The following is a 12,047-nucleotide window of genomic DNA, read 5'->3' as shown; positions in this document are numbered from 1 at the left end:
CTAGAGCAGTGATGTTTTGGGGCTGTCGCTGGGCAACACGGACTTTCAACTCCCTCCAAAGATTTTCTATGGGGTTGAGATCTGGAGACTGGCTAGGCCACTCCAGGACCTTGAAATGCTTCTTACGAAGCCACTCCTTCGTTGCCCGGGCGGTGTGTTTGGGATCATTGTCATGCTGAAAGACCCAGCCACGTTTCATCTTCAATGCCCTTGCTGATGGAAGGAGGTTTTCACTCAAAATCTCACAATACATGGCCCCATTCATTCTTTCCTTTACATGGATCAGTCGTCCTGGTCCCTTTGCAGAAAAACAGCCCCAAAGCATGATGTTTCCACCCCCATGCTTCACAGTAGGTATGGTGTTCTTTGGATGCAACTCAGCATACTTTGTCCTCCAAACACGACGAGTTGAGTTTTTACCAAAAAGTTCTATTTTGGTTTCATCTGACCATATGACATTCTCCCAATCCTCTTCTGGATCATCCAAATGCACTCTAGCAAACTTCAGACGGGCCTGGACATGTACTGGCTTAAGCAGGGGGACACGTCTGGCACTGCAGGATTTGAGTCCCTGGCGGCGTAGTGTGTTACTGATGGTAGGCTTTGTTACTTTGGTCCCAGCTCTCTGCAGGTCATTCACTAGGTCCCCCCGTGTGTTTCTGGGATTTTGGCTCACTGTTCTTGTGATCATTTTGACCCCACGGGGTGAGATCTTGCGTGGAGCCCCAGATCGAGGGAGATTATCAGTGGTCTTGTATGTCTTCCATTTCCTAATAATTGCTCCCACAGCTGATTTCTTCAAACCAAGCTGCTTACCTATTGCAGATTCAGTCTTCCCAGCCTGGTGCAGGTCTACAATTTTGTTTCTGGTGTCCTTTGACAGCTCTTTGGTCTTGGCCATAGTGGAGTTTGGAGTGTGACTGTTTGAGGTTGTGGACAGGTGTCTTTTATACTGATAACAAGTTCAAACAGGTGCCATTAATACAGGTAACGAGTGGAGGACAGAGGAGCCTCTTAAAGAAGTTGTTACAGGTCTGTGAGAGCCAGAAATCTTGCTTGTTTGTAGGTGACCAAATACTTATTTTCCACCATAATTTGCAAATAAATTCATTAAAAATCCTACAATGTGATTTTCGGGATTATTTTTTCTCATTTTGTCTGTCATAGTTGACGTGTACCTATGATGAAAATTACAGGCCTCTCTCATCTTTTTAAGTGGGAGAACTTGCACAATTGGTGGCTGACTAAATACTTTTTTCCCCACTGTACATTTTGGATTGTTCTTATTCTCCTCAATTAGGTTGGAAAAATAGGATGATCGAGCAGCAGTGAGGGCTCTTCGATATTGCACTGTGCTTTCTTTCCAATCTAGTAGGAACACTTCCAGTTTGGTGGAGCGCCATTTCCGTTCCAATTTTCTGGAAGCTTGCTTCAGGGCTCGGGTATTTTCTGTATACTAGGGATCTAGTTTCTTGTGACAAATGTTTTTTGTTTGAAGGGGTGCGACTGCGTCTAGGGTATTAAGCAAGGTTAAATGTGGATCCTTAGTTAGGTCGTTAACTGATTTTTGTACTCCGACTTCCTTGAGTAGGTGGAGGGAGTCTGGAAGGGCCTCTAGGAATCTTTGGTTTGTCCGAGAATTTATAGCACAGCTTTTGATGGTCCTTGGTTGGGGTCTGAGCAAATTATTTGTTGCGGTTGCAAACGTTGCTTTGCTCTAGTCTTCGGCAGGCCTGCAATCTTTTGTCCACGTACCATAAACCTATGTACATGGCTGAGACTGCCAAATATCAGCACCACCATACACACAAACCAGGAACTCCTTTTGTATAACTAAACCGAATTACCTGCTATCAGTCTTTTCTAATTGTAAATAGTTATACTGGTAACAATACATTTACTAACTAATCTCCTCTTGAAAACTGTCAATGGCACTAGTCAACTTACAAGAGAGAGGCTTCTTCCTTTAACCTTCTCGCAGAGTATTCAGTGTGGCGCACAGTGACATTAGCTCTCTCCCCATGTGCTACTTTGCCACTACAGACATGAAGCCTCCCTCACCTCTAATGTAAAGACCGTTGGTTCAGTCTGTATCTATAGCAACATAAATGCTTACTCATACCTTCCTATGGTGACCCTGGAAACAGAACGTCCAGACCGAAAACACACAGCAGTTAACCTGACTGGTCAAGTTCAGTTCGACCTGCTACAAACAAAGCTAAGGAATCCAGCTTACAGTTGGAACATTTTCTGAAAACGCAGTTGAGTTCACTAGTTGCACTATGACTAACTTCACCTATTGATTTAGGTCAGAAACCGCAGTAGGGGGAAGACATGACTCTTAAGCATGAAACACGGCGAGAATCTCACTGCCGATAGACTGCCGATAGGTACTTATCACAGTGGGAGGCCATTCCTTCTCTTGCTAGACAGAAAGCGGTAACTGCTGCGTGGCGACCTGGTAGCGACGAACCTGCCGTTTCTTCTTGTAGACTCGGCCAGCAACTTGACTTTGAATCAATCAGAGAGCACAAACCCCCCACGTGGGGAGCCAACAGGAGTGACAACAAAAAGGGAAAAATAGGGAATTTTCTCTGTACATCCACCGTTAAATGTCATAAACCAGTCACACTTCATATGCAATGTAAGCTACGGGATGGTAGCTAGTTAAGTGCACAGACGCAATGCACACAACACTAAATACTTCCTCCAAGCTAGCTAACCACTGTAGTTAGTATTGCCATTATAATTCAATCAATGCCTGTGTTAGCTGCCGAGTTAGTGCAGTGTCCTTAGCTCAATAGCTATGTTGTGCTAGCTAGTAAATATGCTAACGTTAGCTAGCTAAACATTTGGCTATGGGCAGGCACTGGCAGTATGGGAATATGGAGAGTGAATTAAATTGTTAGTCATTTGCTAGATATTAATCTAGCTGTGGCCATCTGTATCAACAAGGGCTTTCTACAAAATAGAAACATTAGCGCATCTAGCTAGCTAACTAACATTGGAATCTAGATCATAAACTAAGCAACACAAACAGACATGCATTGCCAAACAATGCTACTGCCATCTCCTGGTTTGGTGTATTTTAACAAGGCTTTGTCGTTGCCGACTTCATGGTCTTTGCTGTGTGAACAAAAGAGCTTGACTGCCGACACTGTTCAGAGGTGTTACTCTTGGCTGGTGAACGGTAGACAATCCTATGTGTGTCCCTGCTCTTACAATGAACATGGTTAGTCAGTCTACACTCCTGTCAATGTCTTATCAAGCAGAAAGGGCTGACACACACACACCTGAATAAGAGCAAGTGAAGGATGTGAGCCATCGTCGCTGTTTGCTCACTCTGTGGTGCAGATGGACACATTATGCTGGTGTTAGTGCTGTAACTGCTCACTCTGTGGTGCAGATGGACACATTGTGCTGGTGTTAGTGCTGTAACTGCTCACTCTGAGAGCAACTGAGGCAGAGAACACTCGTTCACTAGCTTCCTGTGTTATAACCGTGGCTTCCTGTTTCTTACACCTGGGCCATCTGTACGTGCACGCGCCCTCTGTGACCACAGTGTTTAACAGATTTTACTGAATGGTAGTCGATGCCTCCCTTCAAGTGTGTTGCTATTTTTCACGTCTTGGATCAATCACTGTGTCATTATGTATCCTCTTGTTATCGTGTTGTTTGAGGGGAAATCCACTTGTTGTTGTGGGCCAGAGATAAGATGCAGCCTAACAATACTTGTGCGTGTATAGAACTGACCTACTTTGTATAAAGTAGCAATGGATTATCTGTGCTTTTCCTAGAGGAAGGATAAGGCAGGTGATAATATGTAGTCTTTTAAGATTAGGTAGGTGATAATATGTAGCCTTTTAAGATAAGGCAGGTGATGATATATAATCCAAGATGGCGTAGTAGTGCGGTCGTGTGTTGTGTTGTGTCCTCGTGTAAATAGTATTTTATTCGTATATATTTATCTTATCTCACTTTCCATCCTCAAACTAAATATACTTTCCTGCAACCCGCCTCACCCAATGTGGAACCGATTCTATTATTTCTTTATTTTTTATCAAGAACCTACGGCTGAAACTAGCCAGCTAACTAGCTACTTGCTATTAGCCACCGTTAGCGGCCTTCACCACTGTCCGTGGCCTGCACTACCTACCAGCCAGCTCTAGCCTGGACAATTATCGGCCAGTCTGCACAGCGTGCTATCGGATTTTCTGCCGGAATCACTGGACCTTAACACCGGACCATCGCAACTAGCTAGCTGCAACCGAATGGCTGTTGTTGGCTTATATCCACTTCCCGACGTACCAGTTAGCCTTGAGCTAGCCTCGAGCCAGGCCCATCTCCCGGCTATCTACCTCTCTGTCAACCGGACGGGACCTCCTAGTGTCGACACGGAGCCCCGCCGATCCATCACGTCTGGTCTGCCAACGTAATCGTCTGATGTGGTTTCAACAGGCTTCCCGTTTCGATGACCACGAAGATCCATCTGCTAGCCCCGGCCCGCTAGCACGTGCAATCAACAGCCATGCCTCCTGCTCGCCTGTGCTTTAGCAGCCTACGATCTGCTCCCGGACTTACTTAGTGCTGTTCACTGGACCTTATGATCACTCAGCAACACAGCTAATGCCTGCTGGACTGTTCCTTTACACGGTACCCCATCCTGTTGATCTGTTTAGCCTCAGCCCAAACTTTCGTCGCCATTACCAGTTGTTGTCTTAGCCCTCTCGAATAACACCTGTGATTGCGTTATGCCTCTCTCCCATGTCAATATGCCTAGCCTATTGCTATTTGGGTTAGTTCTTATTATGAAATTTCACTGTAGAGCCCCAAGTTCAGCTCAACCAGCCTCAGAGAGCTCCTTTGTCCCACCCCCCATACACGCGGAGACCGGCTCAATCGGTACCTCCAGTGATACTATCTCTTTCATAGTTATCCAATACTTAGGTGTCCCTCCACTGTACTCATATCCTTCCATATCCTTGTCTGTACATAATGCCCTGAATCTATTCTACAACACCCAGAAATCTGCCCCCTTTCTCTGTACCCAACGCACTAGAAGACCAGTTCTTAAAGCCTTTAGCCGTATCCTTATTCTATTCCTCCTCTGTTCCTCTGGTGATGTAGAGGTTAACCCAGGCCCTGTAGCCCCCAGTATCACTCCTACCCCAACCCCAGGCGCTATCATTTGTTGACTTCTGTAACCGTACAATCCTTGGTTTCTTGCATATTAACATCAGAAGTCTCCTCCCCAAGTTTGAGTTATTCACTGCGTTAGCACACTCTGCCAACCCTGATGTTCTAGCAGTGTCTGAATCTTGGCTTAGGAAGGCCACCAAAAATTGACATTTCCATTCCGAACTACAACATTTTCCATCTCGATAGAACTGCCAAAGGGGGCGGAGTTGCAATCTACTGTAGAGAGAGCCTGCAGAGCTCTATCATACTATCCAGGTCTGTGCCCAAACAGTTTGAGCTTCTACTTCTAAAAATCCACCTTTCCAGAAATAAGTCTCTCACTGTTGCCGCTTGCTACAGAACCCCCTCAGCCCCCAGATGTGCCCTGGACACCATATGTGAATTGATTGCCCCCCATCTATCCTCAGAGTTCGTACTGCTTGGTGACCTAAACTGGGATATGCTTAACACCCCGGCCGTCCTACAATCTAAACTAGATGTCCTCAATCTCACACAAATTATCAAGGAACCTACCAGGTACAACCCTAAATCCGTAAACATGGGCACCCTCATAGATATTATCCTGACTAATTTACCCTTTAAATACACCTCTGCTGTCTTCAACCAGGATCTCAGCAATCACTGCCTCATTGCCTGTGTCCGTAATGGGTCCGAGGTCAAACGTCCACCCCTCATCACGGTCAAACGTCCACCCCTCATCACGGTCAAACGTCCACCCCTCATCACGGTCAAACGTCCACCCCTCATCACGGTCAAACGTCCACCCCTCATCACTGTCAAACGTCCACCCCTCATCACTGTCAAACGCCCACCCCTCATCACTGTCAAACGCCCACCCCTCATCACTGTCAAACGCTACCTAAAAATACTTCAGCGAGCAGGCCTTTCTAATTGACCTGGCCCGGGTATCCTGGATTGATATTGACCTCATTCCGTCAGTAGAGGATGCCTGGATGTTCTTCAAAAGTGCTTTCCTCTCCATCTTAAATAAGCATGCCCCATTCAAAAAATTCAGAACTAAGAACAGATATAGCCCCTGGTTCACCCCAGACTTGCCTGCCCTTGACCAGCACAAAAACATATTGTGGCGTACTGCATTAGCATCGAACAGCCCCCACGATATGCAACTTTTCAGGTAAGTCAGGAACCAATATACACAATCAGTTAGGAAAGCAAAGGCTAGCTTTTTCAAACAGAAATTTGCATCCTGTAGCACTAACTCCAAAAAGTTTTGGGACACTGTAAAGTCCATGGAGAATAAGAGCACCTCCTCCCAGCTACCCACTGCACTGAGGCTAGGAAACACTGTCACCATCGATAAATCTACGATAATCGAGAATTTCAATAAGCATTTTGCTACGGCTGGCCATGCTTTCCACCTGGCTACCCCTACCCCGGCCACCAGCTCTGCACCCTCCGCTGCAACCTGCCATTGCCCCCCCCACTTCTCCTTCTCCCAAATTCAGATAGCTGATGTCCTGAAAGAGCTGCTAAATCTGGACCCCTACAAATCAGCTGGGCTAGACAATCTGGACCCTTTCTTTCTAAAATTAGCCGCCAAAATTGTCGCAACCCCTGTTACTAGCCTGTTCAACCTCTCTTTCGTATCGTCTGAGATCCCCAGAGATTGGAAAGCTGCCGCGGTCATCCCCCTCTTCAAAGGGGGTGACACTCTAGATCCAAACTGTTACAGACCTATATCCATCCTGCCCTTCGAAAGTATTTGAAAGCCTAGTTAACAAACAGAACACCGACCATTCCGAATCCCACCGTACCTTCTCCGCTATGCAATCTGGTTTCCGAGCTGGTCATGTGTGCAGCTCAGCCACGCTAAAGGTCCTAAACGATAAAATGCGTTCGATAAAAGACAGTACTGTGCAGCAGTCTTCATCGACTTGGCCAAGGCTTTTGACTCTGTCAATCACCGCATTCTTATTGGCAGACTGAATAGCCTTGGTTTCTCAAATGAATGCCTCGCCTGGTTCACCAACTACTTCTCAGATAGAGTTCAATGTGTCAAATCGGAGAGCCTGTTGTCTGGACCTCTGGCAGTCTCTATGGGGGTGCCACATTATGTAATTATCGGGCCAACTCTATTCTCTGTGTATATCAATGATGTCGCTCTTGCTGCTGTTGACTCTCAGATCCACCTTTATGCAGACGACACCATTTTGTATACATCTGGCCCTTCATTGGACACTGTGTTAACAAACCTCCAAACGAGCTTCAATGCCATACAACACTCCTTCCGTGGCCTACAACTGCTCTTAAACGCTAGTAAAACTAAATGCATGCTCTTCAATCGAACACTGCTTGCACCCGCCCGCCCGACTAGAATCACTTCTCTCGACGGGTCTGACTTATAATATATGGACAACTACAAATACCTAGGTGTCTGGTTAGACTGTAAACTCTCCTTCCAGACTCACATTAAGCATCTCCAATCCAAAGTTAAATCTAGAATCGGCTTCCTATTTCGCAACAAAGCCTCCTTCACTCATGCTGCAAAACATGCCCTCGTAAAACTGACTATCCTACCGATCCTTGACTTTGGCGATGTCATTTACAAAATAGCTTCCAACACTCTACTCAGCAAATTGAATGTAGTCTATCACAGTGCCATCCGTTTTGTCACCAAAGCCCCATATACAGTGGGGGGAAAAAAGTATTTAGTCAGCCACCAATTGTGCAAGTTCTCCCACTTAAAAAGATGAGAGAGGCCTGTAATTTTCATCATAGGTACACAGTCAACTATGACAGACAAATTGAGAAAAAATAATCCAGAAAATCTCATTGTAGGATTTTTAATGAATTTATTTGAAAATTATGGTGGAAAATAAGTATTTGGTCACCTACAAACAAGCAAGATTTCTGGCTCTCACAGACCTGTAACTTCTTCTTTAAGAGGCTCCTCTGTCCTCCACTCGTTACCTGTATTAATGGCACCTGTACACAGCCCATCTGTAATTAGCCCACCCAACTACCTCATCCTAATATTGTTATTTACATTGTTATTTATTTTGCTCACTTGCACCCCAGTATCTCTATATGCCATCATCTTTTGCTCATCTATCACTCCAGTGTTAATACTAAATTGTAATTATTTTGCACTATGGCCTATTTATTACCTTACCTCCAATCTTACTACATTAGCACACACTGTATATAGATTTTCTGTTGTGTTATTGACTGTATGTTTTGTTTTTGTTTATTCCATACAGTGCTATGAAAAAGTATTTGCCCCCTTTCTAATTTTCTCTACTTTTGCATATTTGTGATACTGAATGTTATCAGATCTTCAACCAAAACCTAATATTAGATAAAGGGAACATAAGTGAACAAATAACACAACAATTACATATTTATTTCATAAACAAAGTTATGCAACACCCAATTCCCCTGTGTGAAAAAGTAATTCCCCCCTTACACTCAGTAACTTGTTGTGCCACTTTTAGCTGCAATGACTCCAACCAAATGCTTCCTGTAGTTGTTGATCAGTCTCTCACGTCGCTGTGGAGGAATTTTGGCCCACTCTTCCATGCAGAACTGCTTTAACTCAGTGACGTGTGGGTTTTCAAGCATGAACTGCTCGTTTCAAGTCCTGCCACAACATCTCAATTGGGATTAGGTCTGGACTTTGACTAGGCCATTCCAAAACTTCCAATTTGTTGCTTTTTAGCAATTTCCATGTAGACTTGATTGTGTGTTTTGGATCATTGTCTTGCTGCATGACCCAGCTGCGCTTCAGATTCAGCTCACAGACGGATGGTCTGACATTCTCCTGTAGAATTCTCTGATACAGAGCAGAATTCATGGTTCCTTCTATTAAGGCAAGTCGTCCAGGTCCTGAGGCAGCAAAGCATCCCCAAACCATCACACCACCACCACCACCATGCTTGACCTTTGGTATGATGTTCTTACTGTGGAATGCAGTGTTTGGTTTTCGCCAGGCATAATGGGACCCATCTCGTCCAAAAAGTTGACTCAAGTTTGCCAAAAAGCACCTGGATGATCATCAAGACTATTGGAAGAACATTCTATGGACAGATGATTCAAAAGTATAACTCTTTGGACGACATGGTTCCAGTAATGCCTGTCGAAACCAAACTCCTCATTCCACAGTAAGAACATCATACCAAAGGTCAAGCATGGTGGTGGTGGTGTGATGGTTTGGGGATGCTTTGCTGCCTCAGGACCTGGATGACTTGCCTTAATAGAAGGAACCATGAATTCTGCTCTGTATCAGAGAATTCTATAGGAGAATGTCAGACCATCCGTCTGTGAGCTGAAGCTGAAGCGCAGCTGGGTCATGCAGCAAGACAATGATCCAAAACACACAATCGAGTCTACATGGAAATTGCTAAAAAGCAACAAATTGGAAGTTTTGGAATGGCCTAGTCAAAGTCCAGACCTAATCCCAATTGAGATGTTGTGGCAGGACTTGAAACGAGCAGTTCATGCTTGAAAACCCACACGTCACTGAGTTAAAGCAGTTCTAAATGGAAGAGTGGGCCAAAATTCCTCCACAGCGACGTGAGAGACTGATCAACAACTACAGGAAGCATTTGGTTGGAGTAATTGCAGCTAAAGGTGGCACAACCAGTTATTGAGTGTAAGGGGGCAGTTACTTTTTCACACAGGGCAATTGGGTGTTGCATAACTTTGTTTATGAAATAAATACGTAATTGTTGTTATTTGTTCACTTATGTTCCCTTTATCTAATATTAGGTTTTGGTTGAAGATCTGATAACATTCAGTATTACAAATATGCAAAAGTAGAGAAAATTAGAAAGGGGGCAAATACTTTTTCATAGCACTGTATGTAACTGTTGTTGTTTTTAATCACACTGCTTTGCTTTATCTTGGCCAGGTCACAGTTGTAAATGAGAACTTGTTCTCAACTGGCTTACCTTGTTAAATAAAGGTTAAATAAATAAAAAATATGTAGCCTTTTAAGATGGGTTCCCGAGTGGCGCAGCGGTCTAAGGCACTGCATGTCAGTGCTTGAGGCGTCACTACAGACCCCCTGGTTCGATTCCAGGCTGTATCACAACCGGCCGTGATTGGGGGTCCCATAAGGCGGCGCACAATTGGCCCAGCGTCGTCCGGGTTTGGCCGGTGTAGGCCGTCATTGTAAATCATTTGTTCTTAACTGACTTGTCTAGTTAAATAAAGATAAAATAAAAAATATGAATAAGATAAGATAAGGCAGGTGATAATATGTAGTATATTAAGCCTACACTGCTTGTTTGCTTGCTTTTTTGTTTATAGCGGATTACTTTGTCAGAGTCTGGATTTAGTTATTCTCATTGCTCTTTTTGATGGGAATGTAATTTATTGTAATAGGTGCGGGGGTAGACTGTTTGTGTGTGAGACAGAGAGCGACAGAGAAAGAAAAGAGATGAGGGGAAAGGTTAGCAGAGCTTCAGTCATCTTTCCCCCTGAGGTTATTAGTCAGACCTCCTGCATCTGCTCCAATCACAGCAAAGGTCCCGCCCCTTCCCCAGCCCACCAGCAAATGCTCTCGACCTGCCTCATGCTTATGCATTCTGACAGCCTGTCCCATGTGACCCAGGTTGGCCAATCAGACTCCTTCTTAGAGGGATGACATCACTAACTAGCCTGTTCCCTCCAACTGCAGCAGAGTTTCATTTTCTACTCGAGTGTTTGGTGTTAAAATGGAGGCTGGCTCCTCGCCTTAGCCTGCGCTACCCTCTCCTCTACCCCAGCCCCTAGATGTTGGCATGCACTAGAGCTGCCAGCGTGATGGTTCTGGATGCACCGAGCTCAAATGGGCCTTTTCAGCCCGTGGCCCTCATGCATTTCAGAGGTGAGCAATGCTAGCTGGCTGTTTTTTTCTGTCTCCCCTATCTGGGTCTCTGTGTGTGTGTGTTAGTTAGTTAGGGGGAGGAGGGCAAAAATGTTGCCATTTACCATCTGTAGCTGTTTAATGTGCTTTGGAGATAGAAACTGTTTGAGACCAAAGCCTGCTCTAGGAGGCGGCAGGGAAGGGTGTCTGTTATCCTCTGTCTGGGCACCTAGGGAGTTTTTGGAGCAAGAAAAGGTTGTTTTTGTCGTAGGAAAACAAGGAAGGTTTTTGCTAGGGCATTGCATAGCTCCGTGTGAGAAAGGGAGGGGAAGGGGGCTAGTTTTACTGCCTTCTGCCTCTACCATCCCCCACCAAGACTGCTGATGTCAAAGGATGTGAGATCACAGCGGTTTGTGTGTGTTTGGTGTCACCCTAAAAAGGCAGAGCCCTTTCGCTATGATCTGTCCCTTGCTCTGTCCACAGTGGCTGTGTTTCCCCTATATTGGCTGTGTTTCCCCTATATTGGCTGTGTTTCCCCTATATTCATTTAGTTGCTGCCACTCCAAAAAAATATTATTACATTTTTTTATAATCTTCGGCATGGTAAAATGTTTTCAGTGTAAACGTTGACTATAACCAGATATATAAAGTATGTAGAACAGATAATGGAGCTATATTGTTTTTTAAAAATGGGATGATCTTGAGAACTAACAATCACCATTATGAAAAAACAAATTAAAATAAACAGTCATGTTTGTCACTCAGATAGCATAAGAACACGGCATAAGCCATGGCATAATGTGTAGAATTGCAGGAAAATGGCTTTAAAACGGTCACATTTTCCCTCTGCCCCATGGCAAAATGTGTACAATTGCAGGAAACTAACTTTAAAACAGCAAAATGTCTGTTTCATACATCCTCCTCGGTGTTACACAGTAGCTTTAAGGACAAAATTAGTACAAAATAGCAGACACTATTCATTGAAAATACATTGTTTGGTGTTTTTACTAATAGTGAAGAAATCAGGGTTTCCTGATTG

General features: G+C 44.5%; 1 protein-coding gene across 5 annotated transcripts in view; it reads left to right on the top strand.

Moving 5' to 3' along the window:
• The window catches only part of LOC121548633 (serine/threonine-protein phosphatase 2A 56 kDa regulatory subunit gamma isoform), a 63,624-nt gene that overhangs the window by 20,659 nt on the left and 30,918 nt on the right, over nucleotides 1–12,047 (top strand). The window contains exon 1 of one of the 5 annotated variants that reach the window (XM_041860149.1): nucleotides 10,829–11,029. The exons of the other annotated variants lie outside the window; for them this stretch is intronic. Within the exon in view, the coding sequence (XP_041716083.1) occupies nucleotides 10,936–11,029 (94 nt within the window). The 5' untranslated portion in view covers nucleotides 10,829–10,935. Of the gene's footprint in view, nucleotides 1–10,828; nucleotides 11,030–12,047 lie in introns of those variants that run through there. 5 annotated transcript variants of the gene reach the window in all.

Source organism: Coregonus clupeaformis, chromosome 33, assembly GCF_020615455.1.
Source record: "Coregonus clupeaformis isolate EN_2021a chromosome 33, ASM2061545v1, whole genome shotgun sequence".
In the NCBI taxonomy this organism is placed as follows: Eukaryota; Metazoa; Chordata; class Actinopteri; order Salmoniformes; family Salmonidae; genus Coregonus; species Coregonus clupeaformis.
This window is presented reverse-complemented; position numbering and strand designations above follow the sequence as displayed.